A 24902-nucleotide genomic window follows, 5' to 3' on the forward strand; every position below is an offset into this window, starting at 1 on the left:
CTCTTCCTATTTTAGACTGAACCCTTCTGCCAAAGAGACCCCTCACTACTCCCCAACAAGCCCTATAATGCCTCATGAATGGCCTGAGCTAAACCTTTTGAAATCAGCCAAAAGATTCCCATTATTTCTTTTTTTTTTATTAAGCCCTAAGCCATCTAAAGGTCTAATGAAATACGTTATGGGGGTTGTAGGAGGGAGTGTAGTAATGGAGCGTAATTCAGGGAGGGAGGGTCACTGGCTTCTAACTTTTGTAGTTACAGGCTCTGGCTAGTTTGAGGCTCAGTACAAGTATTTCACAGAGCTCAAGTCATAATTGCCTGCTTTCACATGAAATAGTATAGCCCTAGAGTGAGGGGATGTGCACCCCACACCAGCCCTGAGAGGCCAGTTAGGTTATCCTGCCTCACCTGAGAGAAGGAGGGCCAGAGTTAACTGAGAATGAAGCCCAGCTGGAAAAAGGGGTGGGACAATAGTATAAAACCAGGAAGCTGAAAAACAGAGGGGGCTGCAGTGGGAGGAGGTTCTACTCACTTCCTGGGATGAGGGTGGTTCAGTGACAAGAAGGAAGTCTAGGGGGAGCATAAGGCCTGAGTGCCTATCCTCGAGTAAGCAGTCTGGTAAGAAGCTAGGAGGGGGTGAAATAGCCATTGGGAGCAGAGTAAGCTCCTGGGGCAAAATGACATAGGGAGGTTTGGCAGGAAGGAGCCTAGGGATGAGTACTGAGGACCTTGATTTCTAGTTATAGGTTCTCTAGGTTAGAACCCAGAGTAGCGGATGGGATGGGCTCCTTTGCTAGCTACTGATAGAGGCATTGACCCCTAAGCTAGGATTGAATGCTATTGGACTCTTGTCCTATGGGATTTTGTAACTTGAAAAGGGTGTATTAAATCATGTCTGGCCTGGAGGGCTGAATTTTGGGGAGAGAGACCACTGCGGTAATGGAACAACTGTCAGCAGGGGATGCCATATGGGGAGAGCTGCTATGCCACACCTGCCCATGAGGAAGTGCTCTTGTGGTGAGTGAACCTCTTCATATGTAAGCACGATGGTATGAGTTAAATATAAAGTAGAAACCTGAATCTCCAGACTAGGAAATTCAGAATGTAAGTTAAGATACTTATGTCAAACTTTATGCATTCATTTCTCTCGAGGTCTTGTTTTGCTTTATCAGAAATATGAATAAGGTAGGAAAAAACCAATTTAATATATATACACACACACACACACACACACACACCCCTCCTCTCTTTCCAATACCGGTGTCCTGCTTCTGATGCCATTGTTGCCCTCCTGCTGAGTAGTAGCAAATTCTGGGACCTTGCATGTTGATTTTCAAGTGAAGGAGAAATGAGTGATGCAGAGTCTGGCTATATCCTAAATGTAACTTGCGGTGTGTGTGTGTGTGTGTGTGTGTGTACACACACACACACACACACACACACACACACACACATATATATATCCTGGAACAGAGGCATCACAAATAGCATACAAGCAAATCACTCTTCAGAAATCTTAGCCTATACTCCAGCAATTGGTTCCTGGAAAGCTACTCCAAATCCAGAGAGCACTCTCTATCTGCCACAGCTTCCTCCAAGGACTACTGCATATAAAAAGCTAATAACAATTGGCATTTCTTCAAAGAGCAAAAACTTCTTTGCAAAGTTAGGAAAAAGGACTTCTGATATGTGTAACATTGCTATCTGATTACTCCTTACATAATAATGTGTTTATGAACCTTGGAAAAAGTGAGAGAATTATTATGGAAATGCTAACAGTATATGAGTTGTGATTTTTTTTTAGGGTGTGTTAATAGTATAAATACCCACAAAAAGAAAGAAATTAAAACCGAGATGCTAGTTTTCATTATGCACATAAAATACCCAAAGCTTTTTATCCTGGGAGTTTTCAACATCCATGCTGACAATGCCTGTGGTGCTATGCTCCAAAACCTACCCATTTTCACTAGTATTGTCACAGTTAGTTAATTTCAAGGCCTAAACACATAGTAGTTCATAGGGTAAGCCTGATTTTTCTAGACTGGAAATGGGTATAGGGAACACGCATATTAAACTACCCAACCCTTCCAGCATGACCACACCACCATCTCCTCTATGCTGAGATCAGTGTAGCTGGTAGAATGGGGCCATTGGTCATCAATGAATTAGACCTAAAGAGTAGAATTATCATGATCATTTACTGGGCCTGGTACCAGAGCATCCCCTTACTGCTTTACCCTTGGAACCTCAGAGTTTTTCCTCCCCAACCAGAAAGAGGGCAAGTAGAAATGAAAACAAATAGTGGGAAACAGCAAATAAAGTCAGACTTCAACACACAGCCTCCTTACAAGCCTACATGATGGCTGTGGGAGAAAACTAGATGTTTTACGTCTCCTCTGTTAGAGGCTGCTAAACTTACACTTTGGATTGTGAATAACTTCATTAACCCAAAATGTCTTCCTCCTCAACTTCTGAACTCAGCACCTCCTTGCTGCAATGAACTATGAGCTTCACTGAGGAGATCGCCAGATGGGATCTCGGATGGCCTGTGTGAGTTCCAGAGACCTCATACTGAACACAGTATTGATAAAGCACATCCATCCGAGAACTTGACTTAGTTACGCATCAGAGAGTCCTAGAAGTACTGAAGGAAATCCACATCACTTGATCAATGCCCTTCTTGGTAGTTAATGACACCTGGGACAGTGAAGAATAACCTGTGGATACTAATGCATACAATCAATAAAACTTAGTTACAGGTATGCATTTTTGAGTCTCAGAACCTTGATTTTAATAGCTTCTAGTCATATGGGACATATACACTTCTGCAAAAGAAGCTGTTTGTTTAATGTCAGTCCTTGGGTAGCATTTCCCCCCAGTGTTTTATATTTGATGCTTTGGCATATGGTTCTTAAATATTTTTTTAACATTGTTTTCTTGACATGCTAATTATATTGTATTTTATTTCAGTGGTGTTTCCTAAGTGCCCTGGCACACTACATGGAAGTGATTTATAAATAAAATAGCCATAAAGTAACATTTGCATTTCTATAGTGGCTTTCATGTGGCAAAATCAAGTATATAACAGACAGTAATGAACTAAGGCTTATAGCACCTCTGTGAGGTAGGCATGAGAAACAGATCACTTCACCCACTGCTGAAATGCATATGTGTCCAATGTGGAATGTGACACCTGTTTAACAGCACTAACACATCAGTTAAAGACAGGAAGTGAAGAATATAACATATCCAATTGATGATGTTGGTGGTATTTAGATTGGCAGAATTTAATTGCTGGAGTTAAAACTTGACCAGAATACCAGAAGCAACATCCTGGCTCTGACAGTAAGTGTGAGATCTTTCATGAAACCAAGCAGGATCTAACGTTATATCTCTTCTCTAGGAAGTGACCTCTTTGAGAACAGTGTCCTGTGAAGGACATGCTACCTATCTAGGTCCTATGAGGGGCTGGGCCTTGGATCCTCCTTGGGATTCCCGGCTAAACTGTTTCCTTATGAGTATGCAGGGATGTGCTGCAGAAGAAGGTGGGGAAGGGTTAAAAGATACGAAGCAGGTGCATTTGGGTGTCTGGCCCAGCTGTCTAGGTATAAAGGAAGGCAGCAGTGGCTGCAACTCTCCTGCTTGAGCCTCGGAAGGAGGGAGACTTTTGTCTTAAAAGACTTTTGATAAACCCTGCAGAGAGCCAAATATTGATTTATTCCTGGGCAAACAAAAGGATTCATTGAACAGTTGATTGCACGCCCCCTCCCACCAAGGGAAGATTGTGTGTTTTTTCTGGGTGGAAGTGCCTGTGGGGGAGGGAGATGTCTTCTGCTGACAGCCCCTTTTCTGATCTCTGAGCCCAGTCACTTGTTCTCATAAATAAGTTGGAGGGAAGAATGGCACCTAACGAATTTCTAACACTGTGTGCCTTTCAACCTGTTAAGACCAAGCCAAACATTTCAGATAAGTTTTAGGTCCATCATGTATGCTTTAGGCAGTGTGGAGCAGGGAGCAGGACAAGTGGTTTTTTTTTTTTCACTCATTCTAGAAATACACCAATCTCTCTTCCTTGGGGACTTTGTAACACAGGACAACTTCATCTTTGATTCCAATCTCTTAGAATAATCAGCAATATTTGGTGTAATGCAATATCTCAATTTTTTGCTCACAAAATGCAGACAAGGCATCTGGATAAATATGAATAAAATCTTAGGGCAAGATCCTCAGTACCCACTAAAGACTCTTTGGAGCACTGAGAACATTAAATTAGCCCTAAATGGGCAGCTGGGGAATCCTCAGCTGTCATAAGGATGGCACACCTGGCTTTATTCCATCTGTTCTATGTCCCCTTCAGCAGAGGGGTGTGTGTTGGAGGTGAGGTAAAGTGAGTTGATAGCAGGAGTGAAATGTACAGTGTACTCTTACAATTTGGGGCTGACAGAATAGCCCTCACTAGCCCCAGGAGCAGAGGAAGTGGAAAGGTGGCTTAGAATCACTCTTCCGTCAGCCGTACCTAGCATGAGTTCTTGCTGCTGAGAATTCAACCTTCAGACTTATAATTTAGTAGAACACACAAAGAAGTATTATGATCTTCTGCTCTGTAGGAATGCTGCTGCTGTCTTTGCACTTGTTTTTAAAGCTTCATATGATTGAACCTTTTTAAAAATTGTCACTCCAAAATTTCACAAAAAGAAAAGGAGTACTTGTGGCACCTTAGAGACTAACAAATTTATTAGAGCATAAATTCAGCCACCAGGTTAGCCGTGACATCGTAGAGCTTGGCTGTAGACAATGTCACGGCTAACCTGGTGGCTGAACTTTCTGCCTTTGTCCTCACCCATAACTATTTCACATTTGGGGACAATGTATACCTTCAAATCAGCGGCACTGCAATGGGTACCCGCATGGCCCCACAGTATGCCAACATTTTTATGGCTGACTTAGAACAACGCTTCCTCAGCTCTCGTCCCCTAATGTCCCTACTCTACTTGCGCTACATTGATGACATCTTCATCATCTGGACCCATGGAAAAGAAGCCCTTGAGGAATTCCACCAGGATTTCAACAATTTCCATCCCACCATCAACCTCAGCCTGGACCAGTCCACACAAGAGATCCACTTCCTGGACACTACGGTGCTAATAAGCGAAGGTCACATAAACACCACCCTATATCGGAAACCTACTGACCGCTATTCCTACCTACATGCCTCTAGCTTTCATCCAGATCATACCACTCGATCCATTGTCTACATCCAAGCTCTACGATATAACCGCATTTGCTCCAACCCCTCAGACAGAGACAAACACCTACAAGATCTCTATCATGCGTTCCTACAACTACAATACCCACCTGCTGAAGTGAAGAAACAGATTGACAGAGCCAGAAGAGTACCCAGAAGTCATCTACTACAGGACAGGCCCAACAAAGAAAATAACAGAACGCCACTAGCCATCACCTTCAGCCCCCAACTAAAACCTCTCCAACGCATCATCAAGGATCTACAACCTATCCTGAAGGACGAGCCATCACTCTCACAGATCTTGGGAGACAGACCAGTCCTTGCTTACAGACAGCCCCCCAATCTGAAGCAAATACTCACCAGCAACCACACAACAGAACCACTAACCCAGAACCTATCCTTGCAACAAAGTCCGTTGCCAACTCTGTCCACATATCTATTCAGGGGATACCATCATAGGGCCTAATCACACCGGCCACACTATCAGAGGCTCATTCACCTGCGCATCTACCAATGTGATATATGCCATCATGTGCCAGCAGTGCCCCTCTGCCATGTACATTGGCCAAACTGGACAGTCTCTACGTAAAAGAATGAATGGACACAAATCAGACGTCAAGAATTATAACATTCAAAAACCAGTTGGAGAACACTTCAATCTCTCTGGTCACTCAATTACAGACCTAAGAGTGCCTATCCTTCAACAAAAAAGCTTCAAAAACAGACTCCGAGAGACTGCTGAATTGGAATTAATTTGCAAACTGGATACAATTAACTTAGGCTTGAATAGAGACTGGGAATGGATGAGTCATTACACAAAGTAAAACTATTTCCCCATGGTATTTCTCCCCCCCCACCCCACCCCCCACTGTTCCTCAGATATTCTTGTTAACTGCTGGAATGAGCCTACCTTGCTTGTCACCATGAAAGGTTTTCCTCCTTTCCCTCCCCTGCTGCTGGTGATGGCTTATCTTAAGTGATCACTCTCCTTATAGTGTGTATGATAAACCCATTGTTTCATGTTCTCTGTGTGTGTATATAAATCTCCCCTGTTTTTTCCACCAAATGCATCCGATGAAGTGAGCTGTAGCTCACGAAAGCTTATGCTCAAATTTGTTAGTCTCTAAGGTGCCACAAGTACTCCTTTTCTTTTTGCGAATACAGACTAACACGGCTGCTACTATGAATCCAAAGTTTCAGATTTTCTAGCAAGTTAAGTGAGCAAAACTACAGAACATGGTTTTAATAGCTTATGTACTCTCTTGCATTTAAAAAGTTATAAATGCACTGCAATAACAAACACGTTCTAAAGAGTCTTAGAAATAACTACACTTCCTATTGCTGCAGATCTGCATCTTAAGCTACCAATTTTTCTGAATGTAAACTAAATTGCTGAGGCTCAGGAAGGAAGTGCTGAGTCTCCCTTTCAAGATAGTGTATGTGAAAGTGATCAGGAAGAAGGGAGCGCTTCCTAAGGGAGAGCCACAGACTGATCTTGCAAGAGTCAGGGAACAATCTAGTGAAACATTTTTCTGAGATTTGATGGTGTCGTCAATAGGAACCTCTGTATCAATCCTATCCCACTAGCATCAAGAACACCAGGATGAAGTTTTGTCGCTATTCTGTTTTGTCTCATGATCACAGGCTTCCTTGCTCTGATTATTGAGAAGGAAATCATACACTTTGTTAAAAACATAATACCTCCTGCACAATGGCATGAACTGTATGGACGGAGCATCTTCCTGGGTAAAGAACACACCGAGAGCAGGCGCTGGCATAGCGCAATCATTATTGAAAGGATGGGAGCAAAGACAGCTGCTGAAGTCATCACACAGGAAAAGAATATGAAAGAAAGAGACCAAGGAGGCAGGAATAAAAGATGACAAGGAGAGAGAGACTGAGAGGTAAATCAGACAGAGGGGGAAAAAAAGTTAAAATGAGCATTAGGGAAGGATCTTGAAAAGGCACGGAGTGTCAGTGCTGATCTGTCTAACAGACACAAGGACTGCAGCAGGATTTCCACACAGAGCACTTTGGGTGCAGTGTTCATCACTCAACCCCCTCACCTATTTGGCTTTCTCCCTCAGGGATTTTTGAGCAGAGAGATTCTGTCTCCATCCCATCATCTCCACCTGTCCCCACCCTTCTCTCACCTGTCCACGGCAATCGCCGTCATGGAGTAGATGCTGGCGAAGACCGCAGTGATGGGGAAGAAGTTGTGGAAGCGGCAGTAAGCCTCCCCAAAGTACCACTCGCTGTGCACGGCATAGATAAAGTTGATGACGGTGTTGAAAGCAGCCATGGAGGCATCCGAGAAGGCCAGGTTCACCAGGAAATAGTTAGTCACTGTCCTCATACGCTTGTGAGCCAAGATGATCCAGATGACAATCAAGTTGCCAAAGACAGCCACGGCCACCACCCCGCCATAAGCCAGAGACCACAGGGCAATGCGCCAGGAGGGCTGCACAAATTGATTGGAGAAGTTAGCTGTTGTGGGTGCTAACGGGGAGGAGATGTTACCAGCCTGAGCTCCCAGAGGCTGCCCCCAGTTGCCTCCTGATCCAGAAAAGCTTGTGTTCCAGCCACTGCTCTCATTTGCACTCCAGCTGGATGCAGGTATAGAAGTCATCTTGAATGTCTTCCCTTGTCCCAGCAATATGAAAGTCTTCCCCCCCACTTCCCTTCCCACCCCACCCAAAAATAAGACAGTTGATCAACAAAATGAGAACCACTTAGTGGAAGTGAGAGGGATCAGAGCAGGCTTGAGCAACACCACATGTGGTTATGCTGCTTAAACTATAAAAGGATGCTACACTAGCTGGACCAGGAGAGCTACTGCTTGTGAGTAGTACATGCTGTCCCCTTCCTTCTCTGTGCAGCCAGCTCTCTCTCTGCTTTGCTGAAGGGGATCAGGAGCTGAGGCACCTTTTATAGGATTGTGTGTTCCCCGGCGTCCTAAAGGGAGTGGGGTGATGACACTTTTTTCCCTCTCTTCTCCCTCCTCCCCTCCCCAGCTTCCATTCACTCTGAGCAGCATCCACTTTCAGTAGCTGTGAAGGAAGGCACACGGAGAATAAATCCTCTTTCCCCTCCCATTCCTTCCCCCTTCACTTCCCTCTTTATCTTTTCATGCTCATGTCTGTTTTTTTATAATACTCCTTTCCCCAGCTTTGTAGGGATCTGTGTTACTGGAATCAGTTGAACATTCCAAGTCTCGGATGCTAATAAAAACCCACTATATCGTCATTTCCATTCTGTGTTTTCTCAGAACATTCTCTGAGAAATGCTGGGCATTCTGCTAAAGGCAGCAGCTAGTCTGGCTGACAGTATTGGTGGACATCAGATACATCCCTGATTTATATTAACACATTCTTTAGAACAATTTCTTAGGATCCTCTTTTTATGCTCTTGTCTCTTTCCCCTCCTCCCCCCTTCACCAAGTTTTCATTTGATCACATGTTACTTGTTCCTGCTATTACAGATCTAAAGCAGGATTCAGAGTAGCAGCCATGTTAGTCTGTATCCGCAAAAAGAAAAGGAGTACTTGTGGCACCTTAGAGACTAACAAATTTATTTGAGCATAAGCTTTCATGAGCTATAGCTCATTTCATCGGATGCATGCAGTGGAAAATACAATGGGGAGATTTATATACACAGAGAACATGAAACAATGGGTGTTACCATACACACGGTAACAAGAGTGATCAGGTAAGGTGAGCTAAAACCTTTTGTAGTGATAATCAAGGTGGGCCATTTCCAGCAGTTGACAAGAACATGTGAGGAACAGTGTGTCTGTGTGTGTGTGGTGGGGGGAGAAAATAAACATCGGGAAATAGTTTTATTTTGTGTAATGACACATCCACTCCCAGTCTTTATTCAAGCCTAATGTAATGCTGTCCAGTTTGTAAATTAATTCCAATTCAGCAGTCTCTCATTCAGACTCCAACGCCTGGAAATGGCCCACCTTGATTATCACTACAAAAGGTTTTTTCTCTCCTGCTGGTAATAGCTCACCTTACCTGATCACTCTTGCTACAGCGTGTATGGTAATACCCATTGTTTCATGTTCATGTATATAAAATCTCCCCACTGTATTTTCCACTGCATGCATCCGATGAAGTGAGCTGTAGCTCACAAAAGCTTATGCTCAAACAAATTTGTTTGTCTCTAGGGTGCCACAAGTACTCCCTTTCTTTTTGCAGATCTAAAGCAATGACATTTTTCATGAGCTGAAATGAATGAAAAATCTTGCTGCTTTCTACTGCCATTTTTTATACGTAATAGCAATTCTGTCAGGAAACATTTATAAAGTTTAAACTAATAAATCTTTCCTCATAGAATAATCTTTGGATCTTATAAAGCTACCAGTTTATTCAGCAACTATTGATTTCGATTGATAACATGATATAGCCTTTTCTGTAAAATTGACAGTAAGGTAAGATTTTCCTAAACATGGGGAAATCAGCAGGATTTTATTTTCTTTGTACTGAAAAAAGATCCAGTAATCCAAGTTTATTATTGTTTATATTGTAGAAACCCTACCTGCTCTGAATTCATTGGGCAATTGTAAACATTTTTCATTTACCTGAACTTCTTGTACTTTTATTATTTTGAGCAATCAGTATAGCTGTCTTCATTGATTGACGTCAATTTCTAAACTGGATGAGGTGAAGCGGCTGGGTTTAACCTGGTGTAATGCCTAAACCCACATATTTTTTAGCTCTTTAACTGCCGTTGGCATAGAGATTATGCTTCGTGCAGATGTTGATTGGAAGACACTGTCAAATCTGTCAAACACCGACTATCTGAAGCATTGCACTCTGAAGGCAGTGAGTGCATTTCAGTGCCATTCTACTTAGGGTGACCAGATGTCCCAATTTTATAGGGACAGTGCTGATATTTGGGACTTTATCTTATATAGGTGCCTATTACCTGCCACCCCTGTCCCAAATTTTCACACTTGCTGTCTGGGCACTCTAATTCTACTCCATACTTCAACAATTTAGAACTAATACTTGGCATCAGAATATATTTTCTTTGGGATGTCAGAGATGAAGTATTACTTTGTGCTGTCTCTTGGCTGATGTATTTACTCAATGAATGTGGTATGTATACTTTGCCTTCACTGCTGAGTTAATCTGGGGGACTGGCATTTAGGTGCGAGCAGCCACACTCTAAAGCCATACTGGAGTTGTAGCATCCACACTGATACAGAACTCACTTGTGGGGTCTTAGTACTGCAGTTATTTGAGCTGTTCTGATTCTTTGCAGTGAATTGGGGGAGAACTTGTTTGATTTTCTGGGCACATGATGGGAATTGTGGGAAGGCATTGGAGGACAATCAACACTGGAGCGATTCAGCCTGAGTCATAAGTGTGTGGGTTGCCAGTGTGTGACTGTTACTCAGGCTTAAGTCTCTACCCCATGATGGATGGGCTCTCTCAGGTTGAAAGCAGCACTTCACAGATGGGGGAGAGTTATGTTTGTAGATGGGAGCCAGGCTAGTCCAAGTTAATGTTGCAGTGAAGACAAGCCCTGTGAGAGTCTGAGTCTGTTGCAGGAGTGTTGAAATGCTGAGTTCAGTGAGTAAGGAGTGCAGGATTGGCCAGCTGTAACAATTATTGCAGTCTTCACTGTATTGACAGATAATGGTGCAAATGACTGGGTAGAAAGACCTAATTCAAGTGTGCTGACTTTATTTTTTTTAAGTCTGTTTTTGTGATTCTGTAGTATCTGTAATTTGGACACCCTCATATTCTTTCCTTTTCAAGGCCTTTTTCACGAATGATGTCACCCTTACACATGCTAATAATACTCTATAATGGACTCAATGCTGGCTTTGCCACAAGCCCCAAATAAGGGGCAGTGGCACTGTTCCAGGAGCAAATCCGGAGCCACATTATGTCTCAGACACCAGTCTGGTTCCTGATTCCCTCTTTACACTCATGGGGAAGTAATCAACTCCATCCCTATATACTGAGCAGATTACTTCCTCCCTCCATATTGGCTCAACTCTACACGCTGGTGCTTGGGGAGGGGCAGAGCCAGACTCCATTAATTCCTGCCTGCTTGCTGCCTGGCCACCAGTATGGAAGGGAGTGTAGTGGCCCTATGAATATTACTCTCCTCAACATTCTGCTACCCACAGACTTTCCTCTTACCCCACATCCCAGAACTGATATATTTTCTGTGTGTCAGCAGATGCCTGAAAGGGGAGATGAGTGCGAGAATGCCTGTCCAGTGAGGGAATTGGACCACTCTAAATCTGGACAACAGGGATATGAGATTGGGGAGCTGGATCAAGTGTGTACGGATATGGGATTTAGGATCCCTTTGGGGATTTACTGAGAGAGTCTGGTTGAGATAATAGGGATATTATCTTGCATCTTTCTCTGCTTGGAGTTTCCCACACCTAGAGATTTAGCACCTTATGGGACTAGCAATGGAGTGGAGCAGAACCTAGTGCTGTTACTTTCAATGGACTGAAGCAGACAGGTGAGTAAAGCTGTCTCCTAACAGCCACTTGGCCACCATGAGATCTAATCAGGTTAATGAGTAAGGACTGGGTTCTAGGCCCTTGACTAAGTTTGGGGTTGGCTGTACTCCTGATACACTCTTTATTTTGTTTTGTTTTATGCAAACATTTGGTTATTGTGTTTCCCCCAAATTAAAAGCATTTGTGCTTTCATATTCCCAAGGATCCCTATGTATTTCTGAATGGTAAAGAAACACCAAGTGGATCAAGATTAAATTCTCTGCATATGCTGCTGCAACATCCTTCAGGACTTCATTATAGCTGCCCTACACGCCTTGTAGTTACTTTTTAAAAGCTCCAGCGCAGAAACCTTTCATACTGAGCGTGCAGTGGAAACTTAAGTATTCATCCTGACTTCGATTTTGTGATAGTCTTGTAAGTTATGCTGGTTCTTTGGGAGTTCTGGGAGTTTGCTTTCATCTTCCACAATTCCCTAGGCACTAATCGTCTTCAAATCTCTCACAAGTCACTGCTTCAGGGCGCTGCAATAGGAAAAGTGGGTTTATATACCTAGACTGCAACAGTATGGATGTATAGCAAAACCGCACCCAACACAGCATAGCTACATACTGTGGATAAATTGCACCATTGGTATTTACATTGGTGCTATACCACTGATCAGTTATCTGTGATTCCTTTCTCTAATGTAGACACAGCCTTAGAATCTCACTACTTTCTTTCTTCTAACTCCCCAGGTGGGGTGGAGTGGAGGGGGCTGGGGCTTCAAGGAATTAACCTTTCACAAGATACTTTGATACTTCAAAAGTCTTCCTCAGTTGGGTTGCTTCTTGACTGTTTTGAAATTCACTGTTTATCAGTCTTTCATTCAGATTTTTACAGTGGAAGAATTGCCATCACTCAGAAATGATTAGCACTGTCCTACTTGTTATGGCAGCTTGTTTGCACTGCACTATTATCATGAGCCTGTCAGCCTACCTGGGTTATGAACAAATAGTTTTATTGCTTTTATTTATGGAGCTGTTATCAAACAGCTGAAAATCTGTTGGGATGCTGATTCCTGGATGTTGTTCATGTATGTTAAAATCCTAGCCAAGCTTGAGTAAGTCAGCAGGATGCGGGGGGAACTCCACAAGAGTGTGTGTGTGTGTGTGTGAATGTGTACATGTGGGAGTGCGGGGAAGGGAAGGTTACAGGAATCATTCTGTCTAAGCCACAGAGCAACAGCGGATCTTCTCTGCAGATGATACTTTACCTAATGGCTAGAATAGCCTCACCAGCCCCAGTACCCACACTCCACAGTAGAGAGTGGACCAGGGGACTATGTAGTGACCAATCATCTGGTTCCAGCCCTGCCTTATCCCTAGCACCACTTCTTTGTCTCACAGGGATACAAGTTCCCTGTGTGCTCCCTCTCTCCCTCTTCCCTACTATTTCCCTCCTAGCTTATGCAGCAGAAGCTTCCTAGCTTTTCTGGAAGGGTTCCCACACACCGGTACAGAAAGAGGCAAATTTGGGCCTCACTGCAGAATCAAAGAAACTACTGACTGTCAGACACCAGTTATGTTTGCTCAGTGCCCAGTAAGGAAGGAAATAGTGCTGTAAAGATGATTAGAAACAACACCCATTTCTGTTGGTTTTATAATATTTCTATACAAATGAGATCAAAATTGTCCTTTTTTGGATATGGCTAAAGTTGACAGTCTTAATATGATGCAGGAAATCTTAACATAGTGGGGTTTTCAGATGAAAATATAAGATACTTTATACATTTTTGTACTTGCCTTGTCTACAGCATTCTTCTGCCCTAACTCTTCATCTCACACACACACACACACACACACATAATGTGTGACTGGTTCCGGATAAAGGAACAAATCCAACAAATAGTTTGAGAGAGCCGTTCCTTCTGTACGTCACAGTGCTATGTTTTGCTAAATCCACAGTGATGAAAGTGGACTTGAACAATGCTTTTGTTTTTCTAGCTTAAGTATTTATTGAATGTAATACAGTTCAAATGACTAGGATGTTCATTCAGAATTCTCAAAAATAAATCAGCATTATGAGCTTAATCCAAAGCCAGTTGAAGTCTTTCCCTGTGGGAATCTTTCCCCGACTTCAATGGACTTTGGATCAGTCCTTAAAAAAAGAGGGTATGTCTACACAGCGAATGGCAGCCCAGGGCTGAGTCTTAGAGTCCGGGTTCACAGGCTTGGGATCATAGGACTCATGCTACCAGCTAACAATAGCTGTGTGGACATTGCATCTTGGGCGAGAACCAGGGCTCTGAAACAGTATGTTTGCAATATGTCAATGTTTTGATGTTTCTAAACACTTTTTCCCCCTATATTTTTTTGGCTGAAACTATTAACCAAATTTGACCTGAATTTGCAGAAAATTATCCCAGTCTCCCCAGGAGCATTTGGCATTACAAGGAGTTTCTCAAGAGAAGCCTTCCCTGAAGACATTTCATTTCCCTTGCAAGGGTTTTGTCTGGAGAGAAACATTTACCAAAACCTTTCCTCCTTTCTGTGTCTAGAGAGAGAGATGTTTCCCCAGTTTGTTTGTTCCATAGTACAGAGACTTATTTATGGGATAATAATTTTAATGGGTGACTTTTTTTTGCATGAAATCTTCAGCACAGAATGGTCACAGCCTCGGGATTGTCTAATTTAGCACATGCCACAAGCTCATTGATTTCAATGTGATTTCCCAGAGTGTAATTGAGAGCAGCAATTGTCCCAGCATTTTTAATCTGCTCCAGTGTTTTTGATTTGACAAATAAAACCACAATAGCAAGAAGCTGCCAATGTCTGCTCCCAAAAACACAGAATATTAATACTTTTGATAAAAATAATTCAGAGAAATAAGACTTACAGTTGCCTGTATCTGCTTCAGGAGCTTAAGTTTTCTGCATGTCCTTATCAATGTAAAATATGTTGTTTAATTCTGGGACCCTTGGTGTGGAGAGTTCAGGGGGATACCAGAGGAGGCTCTATACAGAAGGATTCCTTTGTTCTTGGCACAATGAGGTCATTTTGGGGGCTTGATGTTAGCCTTAATATTTAATCTCATTTTAACAAATTCACCACTGTTCAATTTTCTGCTGCAGAGCTGTTTGTTTTCAAAGCCTTTTCTCTATTTCAAAAGGTTCCCTTGTGGAAGCAACATAAGGTGGAATGTATTTGAAGTGATTTCCCCACCACCATTTCCTTTGAGGGAGGTCTGGGTAAATGCCATTGTTGGAACTAAAAGAAAAAAGGAGTACTTGTGGCACCTTAGAGACTAACAAATTTATTTGAGCATAAGCTTTTGTGAGCTTTTTTGTGAGCTGTAGCTCACAAAAGCTTATGCTCAAATAAATTTGTTAGTCTCTAAGGTGCCACAAGTACTCCTTTTCTTTTTGCGAATACAGACTAACATGGCTGCTACTCTGAAACCATTGTTGGAACTAGTTTCTTTAATATTGTGCAAAGAAATAATTTACCTACTTTATGACCTTATCCTTCTTAATTGCTCTTTTAACTATATGGTCATCCAGCAGATCCCATGACTCTTTTGCAGGTTAAAGGGGCTCCACAAACTGATTGATCTCTGCTTCAAATCCTAGGATGTATAAGAACATGATTGTGATGGCTAAAAACCAAATAGCATGAAGTATGCAAGCATTCACCTGGGAAGTGCCTGTCCCAACACAGGTTGAATTGTGCCCTAAGTTCATTCTTAAGGTGTGTGCATGAGCAGAGCTGCAACAGGTTGGCAGAATTCAGAATCAACCCAGGTAGCTATTGTATGATAAAGTTATCATTATTATCTGCATAGCATCATTCACAGCCACTAGCTGGTCAGCACTGATTTAGAATAACTCCATTCCTCCTGTAACATGTGATTGCACCAGTATATGTAAGCTTCCTACAAGACAATTGGATTTACAAAACTGAAGAGCTGGCACAAATGCCAGATTTTAAAAAGATATTTTGGCAGCTAAAGACACAGATGAGTGCTTTGTGAGGTGCCTGAAGCCATTGGGAGTGAGGCGCATAGCTGCCTAGAGTGATTTTTAAAAAGCACCTATCTGCTTGTTGAGGTACATAAATATCTTTGAAAATCTTGCCTTAGGGCCTAATCCAATCCCTGCTGAAGTCAGAAACCTTTTTAATTGACTTTCATTGGTCAACATATTCATTGACTACAGCTCTCATTGACTTCCTTATACCAAAAAGAAAAGGAGTACTTGTGGCACCTTAGAGACTAACAAATTTATTAGAGCATAAGCTTTCGTGAGCTTTGGTTTTTCCACCAAATGCATCCGATGAAGTGAGCTGTAGCTCACGAAAGCTTATGCTCTAATAAATTTGTTAGTCTCTAAGGTGCCACAAGTACTCCTTTTCTTTTTGCGAATACAGACTAACATGGCTGCTACTCTGAAACCTTCCTTATACCAGTTGCTGACTGCAGGATTGGTTATCTAACGCAGGAGTAATTACATGACTAAGACATGAGAGGAAGGAGGAATATGAACTCAGACACACTGTCCCATACTGTAAGGCTGAATATTTGCAATTAGAGCTGACCAGGAAATGACAAGTGCATTTTATGTCAATTTTTGGTTTTGTTCCAATGCAGAAAAAAACCAACACTTTGAACACTTTTGTGAAAACATAATGGTGTTTAAATCTGCACTAATGCATTTTAGTTCCTGCACACAGGACATAACTAAAGCAACTTTCTTCCACTGTGCTAGTGGAATGCAGACCTAAAGCTGGTTTAAGCAGCTCCTTGAGGATTTCTCCTCCCTAGGTGGCCTTGGGGCTTTTCATGGAACTTTATACCATCCATACTGAGAAGCCCATCTGATGCAGATAATCTCAGTGAAGAAAGATACTAGTTCCTCACAGAGCATGATGCTGGACTCTGCTGCAGAGTGCAAGCATGTGGTGTAGTTAGTCATCCTAAATACCTCCTATTGGGCATGATTTGGGTTGTTCCTATGAAGGTTGAAAGGAATGATCCTTTGGCCTTTGTATAGGCCTCTTGATATTTTTTGTGTGTTTCAGTTTAGTTTCTGCCATCACCACTCAATTTTTCTGTTCTGCTCTCTTCATCTGGTGTAGAGTCTCTAAGAACCAGTGGGATCTGTGTGGGAGATGAAGCAGAAGGGAACATTTCGGGTGGGAGTCAAGATGCTGCTTGTCCAATCTTGTGGATGATGATGATGATGATGATGATGCCTCACTAAGTCCACAGCATCTCATTCCGTTGGTGGGCCAGAGTTGTCCCTCATTGCTTAGAGTTGTGCTCTGTGTCAAAATATAGCCCTAAGACCTGGACTGAATAGCAGCTAGCTACATACATGGGTTGGTCCAGAAATTGCCTGCAAGAGTTCTAAGAAGGAGAGAAAGGAAATGAGGTTTTATGGTTTTGTAGAACTTTTGTGAACATGGATGCTGAAGTTCTCTTTGCCGCTTCATAAAAGTGTTGATTACCCAGCAGCTTACTACCTTACCTTCTCTAATGTAAACACAGAGCAATGTGTATATTTATGTGCACATATTAAAAACAAAGAATCTGGTCCCAAATACTTAAATAATTTATGAATTGAAAATTAAAAGGGGATTTGCATGTTATGAAATATGGTATTATGTGCATATAGTAGTGATCTATTCCTGTCAGTTATAAGTCAATATAGTTTAGTAACCATTAAGAAAATAGTGCTTCCTCCTTAATGTTCCAGTACTTTTATGTTAAATAAAATACTGAGCCTGATTCTCTGCTACCTTGCACCTTGTGTAGTTATTTACATCTCATTGCACTGAGAGCAAAATGAGTGTAAATATGACCATTCTGTCTTGGGTAAAAAGAAGGCAGTGGAGAATCTGGTCTAATAGTTTTGAGTATTGCATTTTGTTTTGTTGCAAAATTGGTATGAATCATGGCCAAAAGGGACCATTGTGATCTGACCTTCTGTATAACACAGGCCATGGAACTTCTTCAAAAGTCTAGCCTTAAAATATGCTTATCATTGTTTCTATGTGCACTGATTGTTATGATTCCTGCTAAGGAGCCTCATTTTACTGCCTCTTCATTTATATCACCTGTGATTCCTGTTGGAAGCCCCTGCATGGAGCACTACAAACAGGTTCTTGGTAAAATTACTGGTCTTGCTCCAGCATTTTTAGGGACATTTCCCCACAAACATTGGTTTAAGTGAGGCCTCTCACTGTCCTTCTGTCTGTTGTGACAGCATTTTCCACTGAATGCATCCGATGAAGTGAGCTGTAGCTCACGAAAGCTTATGCTCAAATAAATTTGTTAGTCTCTAAGGTGCCACAAGTACTCCTTTTCCAGCTGTAACTGATGTCCTGCCCTTCCCTTGTTTCTCATTTCATGCTGTGTTTACATTTCTTGGTGCACTCTGCATTAATTTTTCTCTGATACAAAATAGTCTTCTGTAACTCAAGCTCAGATGTTTTCCTGCTCCCTCCAGAGCTCTCTTTACAGTCTAAAGAGGAGTCATCTGAAGCCATGTCTTTGTGGCTTATTTCCAGGCATCTCTTGCTTTTCCTTTTTCTCTGTTTGCATATCTGTCTCCCTCTCTCTCCCCACACATAATAAATAAAAGGAGTTGGTTTTCTGTCCCATCCCCACCCCTTTTCTGTCAACTGCTTGTGCTAAGTCATCGTTCTCGTAACATGCTTACAAAAATCCCTTTATAAAAGTTATTTTCATAATGGAATTATAAAAGCCTAGAAGTTAGAGATGAAAATAATCTACTTCATTGGGTCATATAGGGCCTGATCCTGCAGCACTGAAATCAATGGGAATTTTGCCATTGACTTTAGTAGGAGCATTCTTGCTCCCATAGGCCCTGATTCAAAGTCCAGTGATGTCAATGGATAAGGCCCATAGTCATTGCAGATTGTTCGCTATGGAACTTTATCTTATTTTAAATCCCCTCTGATGGGGATTTCAATGGCAGTATATAATAAACAATGAGTCATCCAGTTGTATTGTACAATGGGAGTATTGTGGAGGTACCATGCCCTATTGAGGGTGATGGTTACATCACACTCTGGTGATCTTATCCACTGATCAGTGTACATAATACCATTGGCAAGATCTAGAGGGAGTTGTCCAACATCTCCGATTCACCAGTGCTTGGTTGCCAGTGAGTATTGTGAATCTGAACTTTGATCCTTGCTGTTAGAGTAATAGATTATAGGATTTTATTGTTAATTTTTAAATGCCCATGGCACTTTGTTGTAGAATCTGATCCTGTAAATAATCTCAAACCCTTGCTATTTGCCTTGGAGCTATATACAATTCCACATTGTATTTTGGGCCCCCCCTTCTCTCCAGTGGGCTTGGATGCCAGGAAAAATACATCTTCTATAATGCAATTCTGATTCCCCCTAACCAAGTTCTTTGTGATGCTTCATGGGAGATGTAGTCAGGCCTGGAGCTCAGCACATAGGAAAGAATGGGATATCGGGTTCCTGAACTAGAACTCCCATGAGGCAATATGCCACTGTAGGAAAAATTCAATATTAACTGACTTGAAACAGGTCAGTTCCACAAACTGAAATGAAACATTTTGATTTAGGAGTGTTAAATGACTGACAGTAATTGAAAGTGTAAAAAGGAAATATGGTGACATTTTAAATGAGATTTTTTTTCAGAATTTCCAATCTGATTTGTTTTTATTTTAATTTCAACTTCTTGCCCCGATTTGGAATGAAAACATTGAAATGTCAGAATTTATTATGGGATGGAAATTCTAAATTTCATTTGGCTCTGCTGTTTTCCTTCTAGGAGTATAGGAGCCAATGGTGCTTAGCTCTGAACATTCATCTCCAACTGCTACATGTGCTGATTTGCACAAAATGTATATCAGAAAAGTGTTCTTTTATTAAGCCTTGAACACCAGTGAATAAAAATGGCAGCCAACCACTTTCCTCATCCTGAATACAGCTGGCACTTCATTAAAATTGAATGTAGCACACTTTCAAGCAGTTGTAACATGCATCTTAGAGAAATTGCATAAATGTTTTGACATTCTAAAAACTCCAAATCCATAGATTTCATTGAGAAGAAACTGGAATGGAATTCCCCAAGAATGAAAAGTGAATGGCAGAATATCAGATTGGAAAGTGCAGTGTCTGGAGTCTAATCCTAGAGATGAAGAGGAAAAATGAAATAAAATAGAGGCTTGTAGTTTTGACTCAGTGTCAGAAGGTGTTCCAATATTATGGTTATGGAGCCATATAAGTATTCAGATTGACAGAGAAACTCACTTGGAAATCATGCTACTAGAATAAGAAATTTAAGTATCATTAGTGAACCTCAGCAGTAGAGCTTGGTGAGCTGGCTAAATAAGCTTCTTCTGATTAATTCTACCATAAGGATCCCTCTTATAAAGATATTTGTACCTTGAATCCCACGACTGTCTTAGTCATGGGTAAACCAGGGACTGTATTAAATGATAAAGAGAAACTGGAATTTAATAGACTGTGTATTGGCAGTTTTCCATAATACACTTCCAGCCCAATCCCAAAAGACATGTTTGTTCTGTTCAGAAACCAACTTGATGAACTCCTATATCTATCTCCCTTCAGGTCTTCTTTAAGGGCTAGGGCTAAGAATAGAAGATACAAGTTACAGGTACATATTTTGAACACCTGAAGATGCAAAGGATTTTATTTTAGCAAAACAGGAGGAAGCGTCCTTCCAATAAGGAAGATTGTGGGGAAACCTGAAATGGAATGTAAGTGGCAGATATTACTTTAATAGAGGCTTTCTAGTTATCTGTAGAGAACCTTGTGCTATCGGGGCACTTGAGCTTGGCTCATTTGATTTGGTTGTTCTGAATACGTTTTATGGAAAAAATCACTCACCAATACTTTGTTCAATAACAATATTAAGCTGTCCTCTCATTGAATGAGTTTGTCTTGATTTAGGTGTTTCTTGCTCTTAGCATTACAAAGCATATAAGGAATAGCCAGATGACATCACATCTAGACGGTAATGTTCCCATTATTGTCTTAATTCTCTTGATTCAACACTGAGATAGTGGCAGCTGTTTCCTTTATTTAAAACATTTTCTATAATTTTTTCTTCAGATGGGTCCTGAAGTATCACGACAGATTAAATGTTTGCAGCAAAACAAGCATTTCATATAAAAAGTATTTCTTAGAAAATCCCATCTATAATCAAAATCATTTAGAGGCTAATACTGCTTATATTATGATACCCTGGCATTATAGCCATAGCCTGTCTTTGTCTACTTTATGTAAGAGCAAGTTTTCTGAAAAAAAAAACCCCCCACATTATTTTATATCATGTTGTGAACTGAATTATTCCTGTATTCCTTATTATGCCTGACTTATGGGCATAATTCTGATACTGTAATTACACCTTTTTAAGTATTTGGATGCTTACATAAAACTGATATAATTTGAAAATGAAAAAATGAAAGTTTGTTTTGGTACCAACTGTCTGACTTTAAGTGAGATTTCTACTCTACTCTCCTGGTTTCTGTCCATAGCATGAAGACCAAGCAATAGTACTAATTTTCCTAAAAACTTTCAACAAACCCATAGTCCCTTTGATGTAATAATTTATGAATGAGAAATGGGAATGAGCAAACGTTTCCTAGTGTGGACCACTTCTGAATAGGAAACTTCCAACCTAGACTATGTGCCCTCCCATTCACACTTGTACAACATCATTGTATCAACTATAGTAGAGCAGACCAGAGAATGACTATTCCATTTCAGAACAACTTACAGGGTTTTGAAATTTATTTTCATTTCATTACAAAAGCACATATTTCAGATTTGAAACAGTATATTTTGTTGAAATTTCATATTGTCAAAAATGGTCCTACCACTTCTAAACTGTAGCAATTTCTTAGAGGTACACTAAGAGATTTTATGTAGTTATTTTAACTATCTTCAGAATAATGTGATTTGATGGTTTTGAAATAGACTGATAAATTAAATTAATCTACATATGTAGGTTCTTTTCTGCAAACAATTGGAAAACTGGGTTCTGTTTCCATGAATGTTGTTCATTTGATTTCCTATATTGATTGCCTATCCTGCATTTTAGGTACTTTCTCTCCAGGATGATGAGAAAATGTTAATATTGCTGCTCAGTCCAATGCCACTTTGGGGGAAGATTTTCCTGTGTAATTGAGTGTGTAATTGCGCTACTTCCAGTTTGATATAACATCTGACACCATGTCATATTTGCATTCAGAGGGCAAGTTGGTTGAAGAGAAGTTCCAATGCTTGAAATGCACGAGCCCCCAGCTGTGACTGAGGCTAGGCCTTAACTAGAAATTTTCTTGCATAGCGGTGTCAGAGGTTACTTTTTTTTTTTTTTTTTTTTTTGCCACTATAAGCTGTCTACTATAGGAAGCTTTTGGCAGTATAGGTATACTGACAAAACTTAAATGTAGGCTAGGCCTGAGAATACTTAGACTTCTGGAAACATAGTTTACATCAGGCATTCTCAGAGGCTTAGCAGAAGCTTTAGAATGCAAACAATACATGATCTAATTAGCATAATCACTTGGATTCTAGTAACATGTTGCCTATTCTTACACTACTGCCTGTCTTTAATACAGAATTATATAAAACAAAATGAAGCCAGGTATAAAGAGGCTATCTCACACACACACACACACACACACACACACACACACACCCCCCATGACTCAGCAACTAGTGTTAATGTTTCCAAACAGTATCCTTAAAGTTCAATCAGACACACTAAGAATCTACAATGAGACCACGGGATACTTCAAAAATCAGATATCCCTGGGGAAAAACAGAAAATTAATCTCCTAATGCCTCAGATCATCCTACCCCAGTGAGTCATGTCATAAAAAATGATGAAGCCAGAAATGAAAATATTACCAATATGGTGGACACCAAGCAATGGACAAATGAGGTAGAAGAACATTAATCAGTATATCTTAACAATAACCTTTTTGAAAATGAGACTATAATTGTTGTTGCTATTGAAAGGCTCAATATTGTCATTAGTTGCAACACATCTTGTTTTAGATCTGTGGGTGAAGGTGGGGAAGAGCTGGCGTAAGCCAAATAAGAGATCAGGAAGGCCACAGATGTTCATAATATGTTTTACATCAGTATTGTGTTTTGTGAAGGGAAATTTCAGTAAATAACTGAATTCATTTTTCCTTAAGGTAACTGCTCAGGATTTCTCAATGTGATGATAAATTTAACAAAATTGACAAAAGTGACACCATTATTGCTAATGCTTGTGCTATTAGTAGTTTGAAATACTATTTTTCTACAGTTTGTATTTGCTGGAGTTATGGTACTGAGAAAAAGAGGATGAGAGAGGGATTTCAGTCAGGCATGCTGGAAGCTACAGAAGTAGGAAACAAAGTATTTTGCCTTTATTTCCTTTGTGTAATGGCTGCCTGTTGTGGCCTAACAATGTGTTTTCCCAGAGACAATGTATATTTTATTGGAAAATGCTGCAGTGGTACCCCCAAAAGAAATGCTTCCATGTGATCCAGAGTGATTTGAATTTGGGGCTCTTGGTGTGAAATTCTGGTCTCTTGATCGCAGCCAAGTTTTCCCATAGGAAGCTGAAGAAGAAAGAAAGCCAAACAGAGTATTTCCCGTGGCATGGTGTAGAGCAACTGCAGAGACTGGTGGAAGCTGCAAGTACCTTCCATACATCATAGTAATGGCCATGATCCTTCTCCCCCAATACACACACTCACATAATTTATGGCCAACGGTTCTATCCATCATACCCCAGGACTCATGCCCTATGGTAAGGAGAAGACCAGAGGTAAGTGGCAGAGTTGGGTAGGCTGGATTTAAATCACACAAGAATTCCCCTATGTAAAGGTATCCCCAGGTAACCAAAGCCTTTCAAAGATTAGGGGTGAGATTTTGGGCCTCACTCCATCTGCTTTGCTCTACTCTAGAGGCAGAAGGGGATGGAAAGCTGCCTTAAGAGGTCAGTTCCTGAAATTTTAATGTTAGTACAAAAACCAGTTACAGTTCTGGGTACCATCTTGCCCTGGTATGCTAAGAAATTGATAAGTTTCTCAATTGTCTAAGGGCATAATTATGCAAATGATCTGTGGGCCTGATCCGAAGACTGTGAAAAGATTCCCAGGGATCTGAATGGACATGAGATCAGGACCCACCTGTCTAACACTCACTGAACATGGAGTATTATGGAGTATACCCTATTTGTGTAAACAATTAGGAAAAATCCATGCATTCTTCTCCTAAACTGTACTTGAATGAATAATTCCTCTGTCAATTCTGTTCATATTTGCGATTATTACTTGGATTGGTTTAAAAAAAATCCCTCAACTGTTTTTAATGAACAACTGGGTTTTTGAGTAAATAAAACTGTTTAAAAAAAATCTGGAACATGTTGACTGTCAAATCTCAAATCAAGAAGTTTCCAGTTTTTTTAAGCTAAAAATATTCTTGGCTTGTGGCTACCAACATTCAATTTTCATGTTTTTCAATAAGAAATCAACTTTCCACAGAAGATACTAATTTTTTTTCCTTGACTCTTTCCATGGTAAAACAAATTCTGATCAGTCCAACTGTTACTGCAAAAGTATTTTAAACTGGGTAAAACTACTGGAACTTGTTTGACCAAGTTATGCTCTCACCTATGCCACCATCTTAGGTGAACATTTGTCATGCAAAATTTTGAGAAAAAAAGGGCCTCCTGTGTCGTAATTCATGATGGCCCATCACTGCATGTTAGGGAACTATTGGAGAATTTAATGGTGATTCAGTAAAATGATTACTGCTGTCCGTCACAAATGAAAAGATGGTTCTCCATTCAGGAACACTTTAAAGGGGAAGCAATTTTATCTCTAACTCTTGTCATGATTTTTTTTTATCCATAGTTTTGAAGGTAGTATAACATTAGTCATCATATTCAAAAAACCTCTATTTCCTGTGTCATCAAAGCATTCTTTGTAAGCCTAAATTATTTTGAACTGAAATGTGGTGAAGGAACATTTGTGGATTAATATTAAGAATCATTTTTTCCTACAGAACGCCTTCCATGTAGCTCCAAAATAATTTTCCAGATGTAGTTTCTTCTATACTAAGTGTCCTATATTTCTTTTCAAGCACAAGTATGG

The 24902-nt window shown here is 40.7% G+C and overlaps 1 protein-coding gene and 1 long non-coding RNA gene across 2 annotated transcripts in view; one reads left to right on the plus strand and one right to left on the minus strand.

Annotated features, from left to right (window-relative positions):
• The window catches only part of TACR3 (tachykinin receptor 3), a 57711-nt gene extending 49833 nt beyond the window's left edge, over positions 1-7878 (minus strand). Inside the window, exon 1 of the mRNA XM_038399796.2 lies at positions 7398-7878. Within this exon, the coding sequence (XP_038255724.1) occupies positions 7398-7873 (476 nt within the window). The 5' untranslated portion in view covers positions 7874-7878. The remainder of the gene's footprint in view (positions 1-7397) is intronic.
• The window catches only part of LOC122459888, a 96292-nt gene that overhangs the window by 3427 nt on the left and 67963 nt on the right, over positions 1-24902 (plus strand). The gene's annotated exons all lie outside the window — the stretch shown is intronic.

The sequence above is a fragment of the Dermochelys coriacea genome, chromosome 4 (genome assembly GCF_009764565.3).
Source record: "Dermochelys coriacea isolate rDerCor1 chromosome 4, rDerCor1.pri.v4, whole genome shotgun sequence".
In the NCBI taxonomy this organism is placed as follows: Eukaryota; Metazoa; Chordata; order Testudines; family Dermochelyidae; genus Dermochelys; species Dermochelys coriacea.